Here is a 24615-nt window from a genome sequence, read left to right as displayed (position 1 = left end):
AGAGGCTTATCTAGGCTTTCGACATGCCTTCCTCACTAAGCTTAATCATTTCTAGCTTTTGATTATAAATGAGAGACGTGCAGTTCATCCTTTCACTTGAACACTTAGAGTCCACTGTAGGATTATTAATCGGCCTAATTTCAACATTGTTGCGCCTCAGGGAATAGGGAGGCTCAAGGAAAGGAAGAGAGAAAGGGGGATAGCTAGTCAGTGGAGCAGTCAGAACACATAAAACATTTACTGATTCAGATCACCATCTTATATGGGTGAATTCGTGGCACCCCGAAACAATTACAATAGTAACATCAAAGATCACTGATCACAGATCACCATAACAAATATTATAATAGTGAAAAAGTCTGAAATATTGCGAGAATTACCAAAATGTGACACAGAGACACGGAGTAAGCAAATGCTGTTGGAAAAATGGCACCAATAGACTTGCTCAATGCAGGGTTGCCACAAACTTTCAATCTGTAAAAACCACACTATCTACAAAGTGCAATAAAGCAAAGCACAATAAAATGAGGTATGCCTGTATGTAAGTGCTCAATTTCAGTATACATGTACAGTGGTTTCAGAACAGTTAACCCATTCGCCATGGCAGAAACTTTATCAACTACAGTACAACGCTTATGTGCAGTTCCTTTTGCCTTCAGTCTTAAGCAATTCCACTCATTTCCAAGTTAAGCACCTTTTTCCCATCCCCTTCAATGAAGTTGTTTCATACATTTGTAATATACAGTTAGATTCTCTTGATACATTCTGTATTCCATCCTGAGACCTCCAACCTCCTAAATGACTTTTTAATTTGCATACTTAAGATTCACTCTGTTACAAAGTCCTATGGGTCTTGACAAAAGCATAGTGTTATGTACCTAACTTTATAGTATCATACAGGATAATTTCACTGCTCTAAAAAATCCCCTGTGCTTCACCTACTTAGCCCATTACCACTCCCAAACCCTGGCAACCACTGATTTGTTTACTGGCTCTATAGTCTTGCCTTTTCCAAAATGTCATGTAACTGGAAACATACAGTATGTAGCCTTTTCAGACAGGCTTCTTTCAGTAAGCATACACATTTACGATTCACCTACATCTTTGCACAGCTTGATACAGCATTCCCTTTTATTGTTGAACAGTATTCTATAGTATGGATGTACCAGAGTTTGTTTATCCCTTCATCTATTGAAGGACTTCTTCGCTATTTCCAGTTTTGAGCAATTATGAATAAAGCTGCTATAAACATTCATATGCAGATTTCTGTGTAGACATAAGTTTTTATACCAGTTGGGTAAATACCTCAGAACATGATGGCTGTATCATATGGTAAAACTAAGTTTAGCTTTATAGGAAAATGTTTCATTCCTAAATGAAAAAATTTCAGGAGAAAGAACTTTTTGTATCTTTAATTGACAACACATGGAAAAAAACCTGAGTTAATGTCAGATTTACATCACTGTAACTGGTTCTTTAAAATTATTAGTTAATAGTATTAAAACTATATAAACACTTATCTCCATCTAGTGGCTACCAAAGAGTAGATATATAAAGTGAAATACCAATTTCAGAAACTTATGTTGACTGTTTACCACAGCACTGTTAGTTATAGCAAAATCAAAAACAAACTGAAAACAAAGTGAATATCCAATAATAGAGAGGTAGCTGAGTAAAGTACTTCATTATGGGCTACTATGAGCTTTCCCTCCCTCCCCTCAAATAAAGAAACGGAAGGAAAAGAAACAAATTAGAGCAGTGGTTCTCAACTCTGGCTGCACATTAAGAATCAGCTGGGAACTTTCAAAAGGTTCCTATGCCTGAGCCCCAATGCCAGAGACTCTTCTTTAACTAGTCTATAGTGGATCCCAGGCACAGATATTATTTTAAGGGGGATACAATGATTCTAATGTGCAAAGTTGAGTACCACTGAATCAGAACTACTAGAGAACACCTGGAGGTATTACTGAGGTAGAGAGCAGCAAAAAGTGATCCCATTTGCTAAAGCAAACAATGATCAAAATCAAGGAAGAAAGAAAGGGGGAGAGGGGAGAAGGAGGGGAAACCTGATATGAACATATAATTGTAGTATGTTTGTATATGATTATATAAATACAGAGAAAAGCACAAGAATACACCAAGCAAGCTGTAAGCATGGGTCATGGAAGGAGAAAAAAATAATATGGATTAAAAATATTTATATTAATCCCGTGTATATAACATTGCATACATATGCAAGCACATGTGTGCATAATGATATCTCGGATAAAAAGAGATCTACAGATATTAATTTGCAGGGATATTCATGCTACATTGTTAAGTGTTTTAGAAAGGAAGCTGTACCCCAATGTTCATAGCAGCATTTATAACAGCCAAGATACAAAAGCAACCTAAGTGTCCACTGACAGATGAAATGGATAAAGAAGTATACACACACACACACACACACACACAGAATAATATTCAGCCATAAAAAAATGAAATCTTGACATATGCAACAATATGGATGGATCTAGAAGGTACTGTGTTAAAGTGAAGTAAGTCAGAGAAAGACAAATAACTGTATGACCTCATAAGTGGAATGTAAAAAAACAAAACAAAACAGAATCATAGATACAAAGAACAAATGGGTAGTTGCCAGAGGGAAGGGGAGTGGGGAGTGGGAGGTAAAATAGCTGAAGGGGATTAAGAGGCACAAACCTTCAGTTATAAAATAAATAAGGCAGTGGGATGTTATATATAGCATAAGGAATCTGGTCAATAGTACTGTAGTAACTTTGTATGGGGGCAGATGGTTACTAGACTTAAAATGATCATTTCATAATTTATGCAAATATCAAATTACTATGTAGTACACCTGAAACTAACATAATATTGTACACTAATTATATTTCAATTTTTTTAAAAAAGGAAGCATGGGACTTCCCTGGCAGTCCAGTGGTTAAGGCTCCGTGCTTCCAATGCAGGGGGCACGGGTTCAATCTCTGGTCGGAGAACTAAGATCCCACATGCTGCACTGGGCAGGCCAAAAGGAAAAAAAAAAAAAAAAAGGAAGCAAACTGTACAGTATTATATACAGTAAAATTTTATTTCAGGAAAAACAAATAGAAACAAAATGTATTCATGTGAAACAAGAAAGCCTGTTTATAATGGTTTATCCTGGAGGGGTGAGATTTAAACGGGAAGGTAGGAAGAGATGATAAGCTTTGCTTTCATACAGTTTTGTATGATATGTTAAGCATATTGTTTTTAATGTCTTGGATTGGTATCAGTGGGTCTTATTTATGGAACAAATAACCAAAACATAACATACATTTATGGGCTATATTTTTTTTTTGAAATATACCACATCACAGATGACTGACTTGAATGACAGATGCAGCACCATCCCTCAAAAATGAACAAATTTACAATCAGAGCAACCAACATAAAAAGTATTCTATCCATGAGATCTGCTTTCTAATTTAAGTGAAAAGAAATTCAATTAGTTTCTATTTAGTTGAGAGAATAAGAATTTCACAAGTTAACACAGCAAAATTTACATAATTTATAAAATAATAACAGATTCAACAGCCATAAATACATAGGACTAATGCACTATATGCATTCCAATGTCACAAGTAGATAGGTCCTACCTAAAACAGAGCAAGTCTACAGCTGTGCCTGATTCCAAGCAAATGTAAGAATGTAAAAGAGGCTAATTTATGATAGAATCAAACCCTAAAGCAGCAAAAAGATGTGTCAGGGAATAAGAAGCAGTTAAAGATATAAACAGCATCCTTTTCCATAATAAGAGAAATGCTCACTAAAATTAGACCAGATACCACTTCTTTTCACCTACCAGATTAGCAAAAATACAAAAGTTTGACAACATATTCTAATGACAAATACATAGGGAAATTGATACTATGACACATTGTTGATGGGAATGCAAAATGTTACAACCCCGTAAGGGTAATTTGGCAATATCTAGCAAAATTACACGTGTTTACCCTTTGACCCAGCAATCCCACATCTAGAAATCTATCTTACAGATACATTATCAAAATACAAAAAGATACATGCACAAAGATATTCATTGCAATACAACTTGTATAACAAAAGACTGGAAATTACCCAAATGTCCAATAATAGAAGACCATTTGAATAAACTATGGGGGGGGTGGTATTGTGGGGAATCTACTATACAGGTAGAAAAAAGAATAAAGAACATCTCTATACACTGCATGATGGGTTCTCCAGGATATAATGTTAAGTGAAAAAAGCAAGGTAGAAGAATTATACATAGTATGTTATCATTTACCTAAGAAGGGGACACTGGGATGTAACTATTTTTATGTCTCTCTCTCTCTCTCTCTCTCTCTCTCTCTCTCTATATATATATATATATATATATATATATATCCCCAACCCCCTTTCTTATGTAAATTATTAAAAAAATAAAAGGATAAACCTCAAATTAAACTATACTATTAAATAGCAAAATAAACAGCTCCCTCCACAACTAACAACAATAAGAGGTCAACCAAATCCTGATCTATGCCAGCTCCTGCTTGGACTACCCCACTTTCCAAATGAAATCTTAAAGGATGGGTACTGTGGACAGCTACTATTTCTATCTACCTAGTATCTACTGTCCCATCTGCTAACAGCAGGACTCAATTTTTGCTTAGAGAATCATACCATCACCCCCACTTTTGATTCATATGACTGGAGTGGGGCTGACCTTATAACTAGGCTAGACTAATAGAGACACACCAAGGATTTTTGTTTCAGCTACTGGAAAAGAAGTATTCTTTTCATTCTGGTTTAAAAATAAATAAATAAAACTTTCCAAACACATTGAATATCCCTTCTATCTTGTACCTTGTACCTCAATCAATCAATCATCAGTCTATTAATTCTTATTTTGCAACTATCCTCATAACTGTCCCTTTCTATCTCCAGGCTACCAACTTGGGGGAGTAGGGGAGGGGAGGGACTTAACTCTGCTCAATTTGCTTCAAATATGAAGAAATAGTAAAGAGCTTGTTGATTAACAGCCCATACTCCACCATTTACTACTGTATAATCTCAGACAAATTTCTTAACCTAAATTTAGGCATCTTTATCTGGAATACTACCATCTATCTCATGGGTCTATCAGGACAAATAAGTCAATATACAGAATGTGTTTAGCATAGTTTTGGTTACACAGTTAACATACAAAAATATATATCATCATCATCCCCCAAAATTCATACTTTTAGACCCAGACCCAAAATACAGACAAGGTTTTGTATATACAATGTTCATAATGATTTAAAAAACTGTAAAACTAAAGTCCAATTATGATGGGATGATTAAGTAAATTATAGAATAAAAGTAATAATAGTAATAGCCAATGCTTATAAACACTTATTATGTGCCAAGCACTCTGTTTTAAGTGTTTTAAATGTACTAATACATTCAATCTTCACAACAACCCTATGAGGTAGGCAGTATAATAATCCCTTTTTAACTATGTGGAAACCAATGTAGAGAGAAGTTCAGTAAACTACTCCAGGCAATGGAGTGGCTGCAATATGAACTTGGCAGGAAGGCTCCAGAGTCCATGATGATAACCACTACCTGCTACCTCTCCAATGAAGTAAAGCCTTTAAAAATCATAGTTACCAGGAGTTTTAATAATAATATAGGGATATGTTTATGCTAAAATGTTGAGCAAGAAGACATGAAACCAAATTGTACTACGCAATATCATCTGTAATGTATGTGTCTTTTGGATGGTGGGATTAGGGATAAAATTCATCCTTCTTCATGTTTTTCTGTACCATATAACTTCTACGATTAAATGTAGTATATTTAAGATAAGAAAATAATTTCCAAAATAAATTTGCTCTATATTAAGCATCTAAACTCTCACTTGAAACAATTATGCTGGATTTCAGTCATATCTATCTGATAAGCCTTAATGAATCAAGGTCTAACATCCTGACTTCTATACCTAGATGGCTAGTAAAAACAAATAATGGGGTATAGTAATCAGGAGACAAAGACAGAAGGAATTGCAGAGGGAGTCTTTTCATATAGAAAATTTGATAACTACAAAAAGGCATTATCAACATGTAAGTAAGAGTACTAATCACAGAGTAGAAATCTGTTGCATTCAGAGAGAAAAGCGTTTGTCCTTAAATTTTTACCTAATGATGTAAAATATTTGATTAGAGGACTTGTAAAGTACTGTATGTTATAAATTCAAAATACTCTACATGTTATGTTACTAGACTAGAAATCTTGGGAGAACATCCCTCAAACACAAAGATAAAGGCAAAATAAGAAAGAAGCAACTACAGAATGCTTACATTTACAACACAGATGGGAAATAATGCAGAAGACAAAAGGTATCTGACAAATAAAGCAGAGGACTGGACTGAGATTAAATTGTGTCTGTATTATTGCTAAATAGTACCTCAGGTGTGGGCCCTGCTTTATGTGTTAATAATATTATAATACATAATATCAGATGTAAATGAGCAGAGTAATCAGAGGCAGTGAGACATATGACTCTGTAATTTTTATCTTGAGCGATGTATGAAAATGGGATCTCAAACAGGTTCTAGGGGTCAAACAGATCTCTTTGGGAAGGGAGTGAGTTATAAATAAAAGGAATATGCAAATCTGAATGGTCCAGAATCCCACTGGCATGGCCATAACCAACATAAATAAACCAAACGCTCATGAATCTATTATTACCTCACCTGTCACCACTGCAGCATGCAAGAACCGGGACTAGGAGAGAGCGGAGCCCATTATCCTGATGGCTTCTGGGAACTGCCTCTGTTTGCTAGCAATCATGTCTGCCTGATCCCTCAATTGTTGTTCCTGCGCCCTGGCTACTACCAAAAAAGATCAAACCTTCCAAAAAGTAGTAAGATTTAGGACAGTGAGTCAATAACTTTGCACATTACTGACATTCAAATATATGATTGTGAACATAACTGGTTCCTAAGCATTGCTTATCAAATTTTATACTTAGCCTGGGTGAGCAACATCTCCCACTCTCATTAGCAACTATTCCAAACCTCAAGTGGCATTCTTTTCACTCAGCAGAACTCACGTTTTACTTAGCCCTGAAAACTGAAGCAACTGAGTGATCACCTGAACTTCCCACTTCCCCCGCCCCTAATGGAACTCACCTCTATCTCCATCCACTCTTTCCCTCTTCCCTCCAGTCTCCTCAGGGAATGCGGTGGCCATTCTCCTATTCAAGACAATACTACCTAACCTCCTCTGGATACTTTGCTTAATCAATTCCTTAGAAAACTGTTTTTGTTCTATCTCACTTGGGAGTGGGCGGCAACAGATAAAAACGATTTCTAAAAGCAGTATTAACTAAGCTTTTTTTCTTAGTTCCTAAGGTTGCCAACAAACAAACAAACAAACCGAACTGTACATCAAACTGGTTACACTACCTCCCCCAAAAAGACTGCTCTCAAGTGACTTCAGAACACAGAGCTTTTGACTATATACCCTTAGTAGAATTACCGAAGGACAAAACGATCTGTAAACAATTTAAAATTTTTTAAACTTAATTCAATGATTTCATTGTTTAACATAATATCCAGGTTGGTATTTGAAGCTATTTACTTTGAAAGAAAAAGTAATTTTCTTACATATGATGTATTGTGCTTGAGTAGGAGAATATTCTCAATCCTAGGACACGTATGTTGAAGTATTTAGGAGTAAAGTGTCATGATGTCTATAACTTAATTCATTTAGTAGAGACAGACAGAAAGAGAGGGAAAGAACAAATAAAGAAAAATGTTAACTAGGGGAGGATTATAGTGGTACATGGGAATTTATACTACTATTCCTTTAGCTTTTCTGTATGTTTGAAATTTTTCATAAGAATAAACAGCATGTGTGAAATTAACTCATTTTGGTTAAAAAAAAAAAAAGCATTTATATACATATATACTCAGAAAAAGATTTGTAAGGATACAGCCTAGGTTAGGAAATCTGATAGTATAATCTGATAGTAAAAATATAATATTATTTTCTTATTTTTGATTATATGTGTTTTCTAAGTTTCTATAATAAAAATTTAATGCTTTTGTAATAACAGAAATTTTAACTTTATATATTATAATAACAAATATAAGTAAGTATCTAATCAAGATTGCAGACCGAGCACAGGCTTTTGTCTCCATTCCTTCTAAAAAACCACTGAAATAAAAGTAGAGAAATACATAAAGAAATATTTCCCCAAGAATATAGAAAAAGGATGGAGTTGTGGAAGAGAGTTTTACCAACCAACAAATAAGAAATGTCAATAAAATTTCCAAAAGATTGGAGGAGATGGAGACATGCTGACAATGAAAGAAATTCATAAAAGCTGCAACCACTTATGTATTACGAGAAAGTTACAGAAAGGAAGAATTGATCTCTCCGTTAGAAGAATGTCAACTCTGGGCTCAGAATCAGTCAGTGAGGCAGAGGATAGGAGTCGTAAGTATTAAGTGACTCTGAAAACAGAGTAATTAATCAAAAGTCTATATACAGAACTTCACTACTCAGCACCCCAATTCCCTCCCCAACTTTGACTGACAGAGCACTCAGATAATTTGACATTTACCTCACAGAGGAAAAAAGACTATCTTTCTCCAGAGGAACTGAACAAGTCACTTGGAGAGCACTGGGGTTTCTAACTGAGTGTTAACATCTGGGGGCCCAAACAGAGTAGTCTGCAGTCCTCCCACCAAAATCTAAGTCTGACAGTCGACACTCCTCATCCCTACTCACGCTAAAGAGAATTACTAGAATCAAACCTTAGACCTCAGCAGGGTAAACCCAAATTAACTACCCAGACCACCTTTCCAGGAGAGTCAAGGATTATCAGGCAAATGAGGAAAACTAACAACATGAAAGACCAACTTAAATTTCTAAGTAATTCAGAAGGATAAAGGATAATTGAGAAAGAGAGACATTCAGAAAGATTTGAGAAAAAATTCTACAAAGTAAGACCAAGATATTGAAGAGAAGAAACCTCTAAGCATGTAAAGCAAAAAGAATACATGATATAAAAAGACATAACTGATGAACCTAGTGGTAGGGCAGGAATAAAGATGCAGACGTTGAGAATGGACTTGAGAACACGGGGGGGAAGGGGAGGTTGGCACGTAGTGAGAGAGTAGCACTGACATATATACACTACCAAATGTAAAATAGATAGCTAGTGGGAGGCAGCTGCATAGCACAGGGAGATCAGCTCGGTGCTTTGTGACCACCTACAGGGGTGGGATAGGGAGGGTGGGAGGGAGACGCAAGAGGGAGGGGATATGGGGATATACGTACGCATATAGCTGATTCACTTTGCTGTACAGCAGAAACTAACACAACATTGCAAAGCAATTATACTCCAATAAAGATGTATTAAAAAAAGACATAAAAGCTTAAAAGATCAATCCAAGAGATCCAATATCCAAGTAGTGAGAGTCCCACCAAAAGAGAATAAAGAAAATATAAGGAGAAAAGTATTATAATAGTTTTCTATTGCTGTTTCACAAATTACCACAAAATTCAGTGGCTTAAAACAACATTTATTATCTCACACAGTTTCTGAGGGTCAGGAACCTGGGAGCAGCTTAGCTGATGGTTCTGGCTCAGCATCTCTCATGAGATCGCTATCAAACTAACAGCTGGGCAGTATTCATCTGAAAACTTGAATGGGGCTGGCAGTTTCACATCCAAGTTCACTCACATGACTGTTGGCCAGAGGCCTCAGTCCCTAACCACACAGGCCTTTCCATAGGGCTGCTCACCACATGGCAGTTGGCTTTCCCCAGAATGAGCAATCCAAGAGAAAGAAAAGCCGTCAAGAGAGAAGCCATAGTATCTTTCATAACCTAATCTCAGAAATGACATACCATCACTTCTGCCATATCCCAGTGATCATGTCTACCAATTCTGGCACAATGTCAGAGAAGACTACACAGGGCATAAATACTAAGAGGTATGGATCATTGAGGGTCATCTTGGAAGATGGCTATACCAGTTATCAAGAAAATCATAGGAAAAATTTTTCTCAGAGCTTCTGATACATGAATCTTCAGACCAAAAAGGTCCATTAAGTACTAAGGAGAATGAAAAAAGATCCACCTAGATACATATCATAAAACTTCAGATCTCTAAAGATCAAACAATTATAAAAGTGTCACAGGAAAGGGAAAAAAATGCTCACCCACAAATGAATAAGAATCAAACTACCACCATACTTCTTATCAAATTAATGGCAAAAGACAAGGGAGTATTGCTTTAACAGTTGTAACAGAAAATGTGTATCAACGGGGAATTTTATGTTCATCCAAATTAACAATCAAGCGTGAGAGCAAACCAGAGTTCCATCTGGAAATATAAAGAATCAGAAAGTTTAGCTTCCAGCACAAGCATTATTGGGAATACACTTGAGGCTGCACTCCAATAAACAAGACTCCCAGAAAGACATAAGATGCAGGAAATCCCAGATCAACATGATAAGAGGAAAATCCTAAGGTAATGGCTGCAGAGCATGCCTACAGAGAAAATGGACCAGACTGGAATAGAATTCCATGCAAAGGACAGTATGATTGAGTGGGCAGAATAATAGGGATATCATAAAGGCATATTAGTTCGAAAAAAAGGCAGTTGGAAACTTCAGGAGAAACAAAAGACAATGTAACAAAGTAATGGCCCAAACAGAAATGAATAAAGGATGGTATGGTTTTAGCAATTGCAAGACTGTGAGAAAAGAGGCTATATACTAAATACAATCTCCTTAAAGTGCGCTAGGAGTCAGGCCAGTGGACTCAAAAAAAAAAAAAAAGTAAATGAATACTAGGTTATTTTTTAGCCCTGTATTCAACAACATTCAAACAGTTATCTTAACTGTTTTTCAACGTATAGAATAAACCTTTGGATGGAAGACTTGACTGCAACTGCAAAACAAAATGTTAGCAACCTTAATTTAAAAGAAAGGAAGTAACTAATAAAATGCAGAAGGTAGAGATAAGGAAAAGAAAAATGAAAACTAAGGGTGGTTATTAGTTCATTTTATATGAAGAGATATGAAAAAACTGGCTATAGATAGAACACTTAATAGAACACTTAATTGTAACACTTATTACAATTATCTTTAATCTGTAAAAACCACAAAATATATATAATTATTAATTTTTGGAAAGAAGGAAAAGAAAACACAATGGAAAAAGTGAAAACAGTGTCAATGAACTAAATCCTCATATTTCTTATCAGAAAGTCAACTGAACCAAATGTAAAATAGATAGCTAGTGGGAAGCAGCCGCAGAACACAGGGAGATCAGCTCGGTGCTTTGTGACCACCTAGAGGGGTGGGATAGGGAGGGTGGGAGGGAGGGAGACGCAAGAGGGAAGAGATATGGGAACATATGTATATGTATAACTGATTCACTTTGTTATAAAGCAGAAACTAACACACCATTGTAAAGCAATTATACTCCAATAAAGATGTTAAAAAAAAAAAAGTCAACTGATAGCAAGTTAATCCAATAAGCAGAATTTAGTATACTTTACATCAAAGTTATGTCCTGAACATAAACTCTACTGTTGATGGTTTAGAACACATTATGCTAAATCTGGACTGACCCTCCTCTTCACACCTCTTGTGAACATTAGCTATATATTGAACATTAGTTAATATATATATATAACTCTAGTTACATGTGCTTATGTGCATGAGACTGTATTTGCATGTCTGAATGCACATATGTGTATATATTTTAACTAAAGGCACAACTTCAGTGTATTTTCTTTCAGCATTTTTGTCTAAAAGTTAAGAGAGAGAGAGAGAGAAATCAATGAAATGCAAGTGATAGTCAGGGAAGGGAGTATCCTGGTTAACTGAAGCCTGAGATTAATTGATATTTAATCTATTTCTCCCACGTTTGTAAAAGATTACTCATAGCAATCTACCATCACACAGGAAAATGGCATCCTCTCTCATTGTACAAATGCTAATGCTAATCCTAATGGAAGTGAGAAGTGCATCTGATTTTAAGAAATAGTGAAGGGGTGGGCAGCAGGAAGAGACACTGAAAGTATCTGAAAACTATTTTAAGGATCTTAGAATAATTTCACAGGAAAAAATCAGAATAAGTAAATTCACATTGATGAACCTCACAAATCTAAAGGACAGTTTAACAGAAGAAAGCAGCAGGAGAATACTGTATTACTACCATCAGGAAGAACTTTCTAACAACTGTAGCTACTCAACAACAGAATGGACTGTCTATAATAAAGGTCTGATCTTCCATCACTCTATTGTTTAAATAAAGACCAGAAATCATGTCTGTAATGTTAAAAACTGGTGGGTGATTGGACTAGATAATCCCTAAGGTAATTGTAACTGTAAGTATGAGAGTTCTAAACTAATAAATTTTGACTTACCAACATCCATTGCCGTTTCCATGAAGCTTTTCTGTCGTGAAGCAAATTCTGCAAGCAACTTCTGCTGCCTCTCTCTGGCCTTTTGTCGTCTAGATTAAACAGAAATAAAGTGATAAGTACCAGACGTGCTTAAGACATACCTACTATCTTTCAGGAGTATATAATGTACGAAAGGCCCCCCGTACACAGTTAAGAACAACCAATTTTCTGTACTATGTATTAAATTTCAGGTAAAATTTTATTGTCCTTAAAAGGATTCTGCTGCTTTAAAATAGTTTGAAAATCACTGGGCTTAAATAGGTAAAAATAAAAGCCACGATTTACTTTAAAATGTGAAATAATAATTAAAGTAGATAGAAAATTTGGATGTCCAACAACACAATTTCCTAAATATATGTCAGTTCATAGCAAGAGCAACAAGAGTTTTAGCTAGGAATCCACAATTTAACCCCAGGTACAAATAACAGCAAACTCATTGCTAGAAGAAACTATTATGTTAAGCTATGAACAGAATCTAAAAGATAAGAATAGTCAGGTTTAGGGGACTTCCCTGGTGGTCCAGTGGTTAAGAATCTGCCTTCCAGTGCCGGGGACGCGGGTTCGATCCCTGGTTGGGCAACTAAGATCCCACATGCTGTGGGGCAACTGAGCCCGCGCGTTCTGGAACCCACATGCCACAACTAGAGAAGCCCGCACACCACAACAAAAGATCCCATGTGCCGAAACTAAGACCCGATGCAGCAAAAATTAATTTATTAATTAATTATTTTTAAAAAGAATAGTCAGATTTACTGTTACCTTAAGAACAGGTCTCTTCCTAAAAGAGAAATAGCAAAAAGCCAGGAAGTTTTCCAGTTTCTACCAGGAAATATTCCAAGTTTGGTTTATTTTGTTTGAAGTAAAAGAATATGAAAGAGTCTCAAATACAAGATAAAGATAAAACTATACTCCAAATCTAAGCATAAATATTCCTTTGGATTAGTTCACTTTATTCTATTTATTAATTATGCCTTATCTACTTCCAAAGAGCATTTTAATTTGAGGCTAGTTGAAAAAGAAAAAAAATGACTATAACGTAAGTATAAGAAAATAAAAGTAAACTAATAAAGACAGGAGATAGGCTTCCCTACATTTAAAGATGCTAGAAATACTAATAAGTATAAAATTCTACCCCCAGCAAGGTAAGGTTCATATAGTAATTCAAAACAAGAGAGGAGGGAGAGGAAGAAGAAAAAGGTTAAAAGGTAAGCTATACATTAACTCATTGGGAGAGACAAACTTTTTACTTGAACTAAATTCAAAAAGGGATTTATCATAGCCCATGATACAAAGAACATTAAAAACATAATGGATGGAAAAAAAACCCATAATGGATGGAGTATACTATAGCAGTTTCTTTTAGTGACCATTTATTATATCTATATACTACAAAAGAATTTTATTAAACTGAGACTCTATGTAGTAATTTCTATGGGAAACATAAAAGAATTCTATTAATCTGAAATGATTAAAGGATATAGAATATAGAATTTAGAAGAATGGAATGTTGATGGTAATTTTTAGATTATTCACACATCCACTCCGACCCATTTAGTGGAGATAATCACAAACATCTATAAAATCAAGTACTGTGGTCCAGCTTACCATGAAAAGTTACATATTTTTGCCAATAAAGTTCAAGAGATTTTTGACACTCCTTTTCTAACATTTACTTTAAATGTAATTTAGGGCCCACTTAAGAAAACTCACTGTATTACCTATTTTATAAATATAACTCTTATTTTTTATATTATACTTTATATTTTAAGCCAATATATTATTATCCAGGTTGATCACTCACCTTACTCATCAAAGTGGACTCCCAATGACATTAGCCATTTCAAAAAATTAAAAACCACTCCTGGGCTTCCCTGGTGGCGCAGTGGTTGAGAGTCTGCCTGCCGATGCAGGGGACGCGGGTTTGTGACCCGGTCCGGGAAGATCCCACATGCTGCAAAGCAGCTGGGCCTGTGAGCCGTGGCCGCTGGGCCTGCGCGTCCGGAGCCTGTGCTCCGTAACGGGAGAAGCCACAACAGTGAGAGGCCCGCGTACAGCAAAAAAAAAAAAAAAAAACCCACCACTCCTGCACTCTCTTTCCTTCCTGAACGTGGAAGGTGGCACAGTGGCCTAGGACAGGGTGTCAAGACCCAACGGCCCGGCACAGGAAGGCATTCGTGTGGGGGAAAGTTACAAGAAATTGGTTACATACAAGGGAATTAATCAAAAATTAATACATATTAAGGATTATAGGGGCCAGGTTTCTCACTATGGGAGGAGAGAGTTACAATTATGAAAAGAAGGAAAAGAAGAATAAATCCTATGGTGTTGGATTAGAATTGGGATTATCAGGTTGAACTCACAGTCATAGTTTTTAATAACTCTCTCTCCCCTCCCTTTATCCGCCCCCCATACACACACATTTTTGCCCACTAAGAGGGTCTGTGAATGAGCTCATTAGAATGAGCACATGGACTGTAGTTTCTAAATAAGATTCTTTACTAAAAGGAACCAGGACTCTTTGGAGAAATGGCTAATACCAAACACAAGATGAACCTGGGCTATCTTCTTGGCCCAGAAAATAATTGAAAATGCTCAAAGAATGGTGGGGAGAAATCCAAAGAACACAGAAACCAGCTTGAAGGGACTCCCACTGGTCAAATCTAGAACAATTTGAGCATCAAAATGATTAATGAGCATGAAATTATAACCCATAAAATAAAATAGGAATCCATAACTCCAAACTGATATAAGTAAATAAATGAATAAACTGAAAGATGATGGAGAACAGGATATTGCAGCATCTCAAAGTATCTCCCCACAAATTACATATTAATTACAAAGGGGGGAAAAAAGAGAGGAAAGTTACTAAGGGTAACTTGACAGTGAAGAAGTCTAACAGACACCCTCATAATCAAGTGATCAAAGTTAATCACCAGTAATGAAACAAATTAAAATCATGTGACACCTGATGGGATGCAGTCAAAAGAAAACAGCAACACTTCCTTTTCTTTTTTTGGCCAGGCCGCCGCAACTTGCAGGATCTTAGTTCCCCAACCAGGGATTGAACCCGGGCCATGGCAGTGAAAGCCCGGAATACTAACCACTAGGCCACCAGGCAACTCCCCAGCAACACTTCCTTGATATTCCTCTCAAAGGTGCTTCATCGGAATCCAAACATAATAGGAAAGGAGACAAGCCCAAATTGAGGGACATTCTACAGTGTCTATTGCTCTATAATCTTCAAAAGTGCCAAGGTCAAGAAAATAAAGGAAAAACTGAGGAAACTATTCCATGCTGAAGGAGACCAAAGAGACATGACAACAAAATGCAATGAGTGATTCTGGACTGGATCTTTTTGCTCTGAGACACGTTACTGGGACAACTGTCAAAACTTGGGATCTAGGGATTTTATCGTACTAAATAAAATGTTGATTCCCTTATTTTGAAAGGTGTATTCTGATTAGGTAAGAAAACGACCTTATTCCTAAAAAACACGCGCTAAAGTATTCCAGGGTAAAGCAACTTACTCTGAAATGATCCAGGAAGTTCTTTGTATTATCCTTGAAACATTTCTGTAAGTTTGAGATTTCTTCAAAATAAAAAGGTTTTAAAAATTAAACCCATCCTCAAAGGACAAAAATTTGTCATCAAGGAAGAAATGGAAACAAACAAAAATGTGCCGTAGATGCTCAAAGACATATGAGACCTACAAAAATGTTTAAATAATAATAGCACTGATAGAATATGTGTTTGGTCTCCTATACTACTCCTTTGTAAACTTATAATAAACTTATAAGTTTCAGTATGTTTCTTTAATTAAAACAATGAGCTACGCACTCTACAGCTCACCTTTAAATACATACATGTACATTCACGTTTAGAATACATATGGCTGTCACCATATGTATTCTAAATGTAAATGATAACTAACTCGAGCATGCTAAATGCACAAGCACTGACTATCTTTGATTCCATTTACCTTACAAACTAATCAGCTATGATTACAGCTGATAAACATCCAGGTGATTAGCCTCAGATGGCCAAAAGTGGGGATGGGGGGTGGTAATATAAAATCTTCAACTGTACCATACATTAGTTTAAAGCATTAAAAATAAAAATTACCTTTCTTCTTTGTCCAGTGTTTTCTTCTCTGCAGCAGTGATCTTTTTGGGTGGTACAGGAGGGGTCACTTTTCTACATATCTCTTCAATGATGCGCTTGTTCATTCTGCTTTGCAATGCAGCTTTTAGTAAAATTCTTTCTACTGCAGTTATACCATCTCCATGACTATATTTAGGTATATCTGGTTGGATTAAAATTTCTATGTCATCAAGCCAGGGAGGATAGTAGGAGTTTTGTTTTCCTGAGAGTTTGTGGTGAAGTTTAATTAACAAAGACAATATGCTTTCTTTAATTTCCAAAATGGCTGTAGTTAACTGTGGAGCTGAACCAGGTGCAGACCATCTATTTGAAGTTTTAGGACGAACCACCTGATTTGCTTCACTGCTATTGCGATTGATGATCTCCTGAAACTTCTTTCTACGCTCTGCTACTAAGCTGAAAACTTGAGCTGTACCAGAATTCTACCATTCAAAAGAGAAAGAAAAAGAAAAATCAAGAGAAGTTACTCAAGTGTCAAGTTTAAAACCATATTAGTACTACATTTTCAAAAGGGAATGTTCACAGTTTCATCCAAAGATTTATTTATTTAATAGATTTGCTCTTTAAGTAAATCTGTCTCTTCACTTCTCTCAAATATACTTAGTCCCCCTCAACCTGGAAACGATCGAGGAGAAAGGCGATTAGCCACAGTAACACCTGTTTTACAACCTCCTGGGCCTACCTACCAGGGAAAATAGACAAAGCTTGAGTAGTTTCTATAGCCATATTAAAGAGGAATCATAAACAAAGTCCTTCATCAGATTAAAGGAATAAAAGCTATTCTATCCAACATTCATGAAGAATACTATACTCTTTACCAACTTCTAGAAGACCATGATATCTTCCACCTAAGAAAATTATAAATTAATTTTTTACCAAATTAATGAATCTGAACTGCTAATTAATTTCATTTTTAAGGAACTTCAAAAGTTTGAAAATTAATTCTAACACAAATGCTTTAAGTTACTAAAGTGAAATATAAAGATGAAAAATCAAACTAATCTCTTTCATATTTAAATATCACTATAATTTGTTATTTGAACAGATTTTTTAAAACCATTTCTCTCAATAATTTATCTTCAAACTAGCCTTTTCTGCTAAAGCAGTCAAACTGCATTAGGGCTCTTAGAAATCATCTTTTAATTAAGATACAAGCTAGTTTAATGGATTTCATTAATTTTTTTTAAGCAAGCATAGAAAGGATACTTCAATCAGTTGAGCTTTTTATGAGCTAAATTATAACATACATTATTATTTTTTTAACATCCAAGCTGTTTTTCAACGTACTCTGTATCAGCATTAGAGGCAAAGGCTGCCGCTTATAGATTCCAATATTTTAATCAAAATTCTTTATGGTGTTCACAGCAAAAACATATTGTCAAAGACAAAGAAAGTTCCTACAAATGGACTCTTCAACAAGAAATGTCTGATTCAATGTTCTTTACTTGCAAAAATCTATATTGTAGGAACTAGAGGTATTTAAATTTAGTTACTTGCCCTGTCATATCAAGATTTTTCATTTCTGCTTTCTATAAATTAATTAAGCTACATGCAATGAGAGCTGATTTTCAAAATGCGTCCAAATACACAATATATGGAGTTTAAGATTTTTGTGGGCTTATTTTATCAAAGTTAATTAACTGCCATAGGAGAAAAAAAAAAAGTTGTGAATGGGCATGCCACCAGCAACTAAAGATTAAATTTATTTTGATTTAGGGAACATTCATTTTTAAGATGTTAGTAACAATGCTAAATGTAAACAGACTGAAATGTGCCGCTTATAATTGGCCCAAAATACTAACACTACTAAGAAAAACCCACCATTAAATATGCAGTATTATTTTTTAAGTTCAATAATATGAATTTTCTTTAAAATTAAGCCGAAATTACTGCGTTTAAAAAACACACACACACATTAAACATTTTTTAATCTAACTATATTAATTAAACACACACATATACACACAAATACTTCAGCATTTGTCCCCATTTCCAGTTAAAGCCATATTGCTAGTTAATGCAAATATTATATACTTCTACCTCTCTTTGAAGAACTTTAGGCCGACGTGAACTCTGGCAGATTAAAGGAAAAAGATGGGTGAGGCAAAAGTTGCTTAGATATATCAGAGGAAATAAAAGACAATTTAAAATTATCTACAACCACATTTATTTTTCTTTTGGATATGACAGGAATGATCTAAATGACACAACCCAACATAACAAAGTCTTTCCTTTTTTTTGTTCTCTCTTTTACACTTACTTGTAAAGAACCCAAGCTATCAGAGCTGGTACTTGCAGGTGAGTCTCTCTTCACTTCTGGAGCAGTCTCTGGAACTCTCACTCTAACATAATTTATAAAGTGTCGCATGTTTGACACTAAGTTACTACCAGGAAACCAACTGTCATGACAACGTTCTGGTCCACCTACTGATGCCTAAAACATAAACATAATGAATATCAAACCTTGCCAATCTGGTCTAAGGTACAATGGAAATGTAACAAGCCCAAATAATAGTCTATTGCCTGTCATATTCCTGAATCCCTTATAGTCTCATTCACAAATCACAAAGTGCTAATAAAACCAAATACAAACACAAAATTTTAGAACAGATTTCTCAGTACTAATATAGGTAAGTCCAATGGCAGTCAGCTAAACTTCTCCAGAAAAAAATACACTTTTCAATTTGGAAATACTTAGTACAGAATATTATTCATCAACCATTAGGAGTAACTCATAATACAGTCAAATAATGCTAATTTGGACTAACTGTAGAAGAAAGTCTGAAAAATCAACCAAAAGTCTGACTTAGTCTTAGAGGAATTGTAATGACCTTTTAATATCTATGAAAGAATATATGTTGACTCAACTTAGAATATAAAGTACAGCCTAGTCTTTTTACTTGTCTGGTTTTTTCTTGTTTGTTTGTTTTTTTGCTGTTATTATGTTGTGTTGTATTCTGTCTTTTTGGAGGGAGGGGATGAGGAAAATATCAATTAATTATAAAATCAATTTGTAGTGACAATTACTTTTATGGAAGTGATACTTATAAAATCCTGAAACAGATTAACAACTTGTATTCTTAAGTAAACATTCTCCCTTATAACAATACTTACTCCATTAACTTAAAACCTTTACAGAAACAATTTGCTATTCAAAATTAATCCCTAATCAAATTATTAGAACTTCTAGACTGAATTCCTAACATAACAATTATTTACCAGTAATCAATGCTATTAGCATAACACCAAAAGTGCACTAACCATGTTTCTTACATCTACATATTATGAATTACGAATTTCAAATTCAATAATTCTACAAATGGAGTTTAATGTATTAGTGAAACCTCTCAAAGAACATATGTACATGAAGATTAAAAAGGGCCTTTTCCAATAGTTCTTAGGAAGATTTTCATCTGAGTATGATGAATCCATAAATACCTTTCAAGATGACATACAACCTTTTATTAAGGCATGTCATAGCTTTAACATTTAAAAATACAAGAAACTACTTACCTCCTCATCTGATTCCTCTTCAGCTGAATTTTCAAGTCCTAATTCAATCAGATATAAAACCATGCAGAGTACATGTTCTGACAGATTTTGATGATCCATCAAAATCTTTAAAAAGGGAAAAGATGCCCTGTAATTACTTTTTTCCACAAAACATATTTCACTTAAATATCAAAAAATATTTTAATGCTATAGATGAAAGTAACATAAAATACATATACACATATATATGTGTATGTATGCATATGTACATATATATACATATATATACAAAATTCATAATCAGATACGTAAATAAAGCCATACCTTGGTGAAAAGACAAAAATAAAACCAGTAAAACAGGTTCCCTCTCAAGATCACACAGTATTTTAGGCAATATCCAGAGATATTAGTTCACTGATTTCCTAAAGGTTAAGACATTAAATAATCCACTAAAACCATTATTATAAAAATACTAGTATCTAATAAAGTAATTTAACAAGACTATTTTACATTCTAAGTTGCTGACACTCTTCTCCTGATGACAAAGATTATCAGATAAATAAGTTTGTTAAATAGGATAATTCATGCAAATGTGTTTGGCATAGCACCTGGCATATAACTGGGAGCAAAATAATTGTTTATGGAACATTAATATTCTTAAAATCTGTCTCTAAAATTAAAGTTCTGAACCTGAGTGTTTTGTGCTGTTGTGTAAATGTGTATGCAATGTGTGGTTTATATGAGTGAGAAAGGAAAAAGAAATGCAAGTGGTTAGGAGAGAGGCTTCTCTGAGGAAATACTGATAAATCTGACCTTATACACGGAATACACAATGCAAGCCTTACACAATTTATGCAGGACTTTGGGGCTAACCTACACCAATCACTCATTCAATATGATGCAACAAACTATTAACCAGAAGACACATAAAATACCATAAGAAAAAAACAGCCTGGCAACTATCATGTTGTCTTCATTATTTAAAAAAAACAAAAAGCCATCTGGTCAAACTATGGAAGGGGTAAGAGGAAGAGCTTCTGCGGGGAGTGGCATTGTCAGCTGCAGATGAGACTACAGAGAACAAAAAAAGACGCCAGTCTAGGCTGAGCCTAGCAGAAACTGCCCAAACGGCAGAGGGAGCTCGGAAAGGACTTAGTCACTTAGGAGCTAATCTATTGTGACTAAAAAATAAAGACTTTCAGTTCACTGACTTTCTAATGCTTATTCTGACTACTGAGAAGGTTTTTCCATTCATATTTTGTGTGGCACAGTGGTGAGGAGAATAGACTTTCAAAACCTTTTAAAAACCTGTTTTTTTATACAAATTCTGTATATACTTAGCTATTTGACCTTGAGCAACATCTGGCCTTAAGTTTTCTCATCTTTAAAACTGGAATAGTAGTCCAGAATTATTGCAAGGATTACATGATCACTATCTGTAACTTGCTTCATACAGTATCTAGCAATTGGTGTTCAATAAATAGTAGATAGGTGGTATGGATAGTGGGAGGAGCAAGAACAGTAAGAGGGGACTGAAGGCTGGGAGGCAACAAAGGTCATGTTTTCTAATCCAGTACTTTACAGGGAGGAAACCAAGGCTCAGCCACACACTCAGCTAGCACAAGCAATACTAGAACAGTTTCAAACTCCCAAGGATTGCCTATCATTACTACTCTGCCTCCTCTTAATAAGTAGAGCATTACTAGCTAAAATCAAATAAATTTTGGCTTGAAACCCTATGGCATTACATCTTACAGCTTCAAGTGAGTAACTTAAGGGCTAAGAAAAGAAAAAACTTTATTAGGTACTACAAAAAAAATAAAAATCGTTTCTGGGGATTTTTATCCACATGTTCTATATTAAAGTTTTTTAATATTAAACATGGCAGGAGATGGTTTACTGACACTGATTTTTAGAAAGTTGACCTGCCATTGCAATGTCAATTAAAGGTTCTTCTATTATCATAAAAGTCATGAAAACTATTACAAAGTTGAGATTTTAAAAAATTTGTTCATAATAATCTTCTAACAATATTGCCTTTCTATTTTTGATGAAATATTATTTTTACAGTAAGCAAATAAAAAGGTTGAAAAAATTTAACTTGAAAGGACACAAATCATTTGCAGTAGGCTTCTTTAATTTTTAAATCAAGAATTACTGACATTTATTATCTGTAAGATGTTACAGAAAAACCCAAAGAAACTTTTTGCCCAACCCAATATATGTACTTAGCTTCACTATCTGAACTAGTTATTTAATCTCTAAAACTTAAAAATCATATCTGAAAAATGAGAATAACAACAGAACTTTCACTCATAAGGAAGTTTCCTAGAATTAAACAAAGTAATGTATATAAGTGTATATAAAGTATTTGAAACAAAATCTGGCACTAAGTAGACATTCAAAAAAAAAATCTATTTGTAAAAAATCAAAACCACAAATATCTTTTTAGTAAGAAAAAATATTCTACTTTTTTTAATGAAAAAAAGAACATTTTAAATCATTTTACTGAATAATTCTCTTAGAAATTAATGAAAATAAACCATTCAAGATGTTTTTTTGAGGCGCATGTCTAAAATTTTAACAGGAGTAATTTTTACAAGTAAAACAAAAAACTGGTCATGGGGTAGACTTAAAAAGAATAGGGGGTACAGAAATCTAAAAGTTATATTTGTTTACACAGCAAACAAGAAAAAAACTAAAGTGTCTACTTAACTAAATTTAATTTAAGTAATTTAAATAATGCATATGTAGTAATTGTAAATTTGCCTAACAAATAGGCTTTTTTAATTTAATTTTTAATTTTTCAAATTCTAATTAGAAAGAAGAAACAATAGTTTTTTTTGTATCTAACTGTATAATGTTTATCGTGTCTAGTTACTTTATAAATGTCTATAGTTATTTTACCTATATAACATGAGTATAGTTTGTCTTTCATTTCTTATCCAGGTTAGAACATAAATATGCCTGTTATATATATAGACACATACTCCATGATATTATGTATACAATTTTTGAGTACACAACTAATGTTAGCCAAATAAGTAAGTCCGTTCTGTGTGAGAAGACCCAAGGATAAAACAAATTCTAGGTAACAAAAAAGTAAAAGCATCACCTTTTGAGTTTCTAAGGTATTTAACGAAAGAAAATCCTTAATGGTGTCACTTAGGAGCCCATTCAAATCCCTCCATGTCACATTCCTGATCAGAGGAAGAAAGCCAAGAGAACACGCCTAAACACAGGGTCACTGGCTCCTATGGCTGCCATGTTAGTTTTGTCATTTTAGTGGATTCTGGTGGTTGTTTGGTCCCTACTGTTCATTTCATTCTTCCTGTACTCACACAATATTTCACTTCTTGTGGCACAGAAACCATAAAAAAAATTCCTATCTGAAACTGACAATATGAATAGTTTCCCCAAAAAAATGGTATAGCTGTTATTTTCAACTTAGATTTGAAATTACATAAAGAATACAATTCATATATATGTGATTATGACATATCCTCACACATCTTAAACATATAAATACACTTTACTTTATAAATAGTATTTTTATGTAAATATTATCCTTTAGCACTTTTATTTACAAATTATGGTAATAAATTCTAATCTGAGTCTTTCTATTTGAATTACTACTGTACCTTGTAAAGCAGAGTGAATAGCACAATGTGTAAAGTTTTACAGTGCAAAAGTCTCATGAGACCTTTATAGCTGGGATGGAGTGGCGTCCTTTTCTTATAGGGAGGCCAGGGATTTCCAGGGAATTTTCCACTCTGTTTTAAACTGTAAAAATAAAACAATACTAAAATTAGATGATAGACTCAAGATTAAAATGTAATTTAAATAGTGATTCCATAGCTTCATCACACACTATATATGTTACTTTAGCACTTTTTGGAATAGCCTTAGCTACAGATCATAACTTCCTCTACCTTTTTCTGGATGTGTCATATTATTGATTCATTACCATTGAACTCACAGCCAACAGCACTATAACAGCCTGAACGAAGCTTATCTGACAACAAATTTTCTCTGTAAGGCACATCAAAGCCTTCTTGCCCTCCGGAACACTAAACAGCACTGTGGCACTACACTTGGGGACCATTTTAAACAACAAAATCACCAAAGGACAAAAATGCAAAAACATAGCACTAAATTGACCATGAAAAGGACACGTTTACAGTATGAGCTGAAACAAGAGGGTAGAGTTTTGCTTTGTTCCACTTCAATCTAGGTGCCCTCTGCATATCCACTGAGATCTGTGACTAACCAAGAAATTGCTCTGAGTATTGGTTTCGGGCATAAACATAAATTTTACCAAGTAGCCAAATTTGCAAAATAGAATTTGCAAATAATGAGGATCAATTGTATATGACAGAATTAGCATTACAAATCAGTGAGAAAAGGATGGATTGTTCAATAAATAGTCCTGGAGCTGGTTTTCTGTAGGGGAAAAAAAATAAATAAATCACTACTTCACTC

At 34.5% G+C, this 24615-nt stretch overlaps 1 protein-coding gene across 5 annotated transcripts in view; it reads right to left on the bottom strand.

Moving 5' to 3' along the window:
- The window catches only part of UBR3 (ubiquitin protein ligase E3 component n-recognin 3), a 232759-nt gene that overhangs the window by 93537 nt on the left and 114607 nt on the right, over positions 1-24615 (bottom strand). For 3 of the 5 annotated variants that reach the window (XM_082840764.1, XM_082840766.1, XM_082840765.1), the window contains exons 20-25: positions 23775-23916; positions 20155-20259; positions 18902-19075; positions 18682-18714; positions 16603-17063; positions 12442-12530 (exon numbers count right to left, since the gene is read on the bottom strand). In XM_082840764.1, the coding sequence (XP_082696890.1) occupies positions 12442-12530; positions 16603-17063; positions 18682-18714; positions 18902-19075; positions 20155-20259; positions 23775-23916 (1004 nt within the window). The remainder of the gene's footprint in view (positions 1-12441; positions 12531-16602; positions 17064-18681; positions 18715-18901; positions 19076-20154; positions 20260-23774; positions 23917-24615) is intronic. The other 2 variants (XM_082840767.1, XM_082840768.1) reach the window with 1 other exon arrangement.

The sequence above is a fragment of the Leucopleurus acutus genome, assembly GCF_964270905.1.
Source record: "Leucopleurus acutus genome assembly, chromosome: 6".
NCBI lineage: Eukaryota > Metazoa > Chordata > Mammalia > Artiodactyla > Delphinidae > Leucopleurus > Leucopleurus acutus.
Note: the sequence above shows the minus strand (reverse complement) of the source record. Positions and strands in the feature narration are given on the sequence as shown.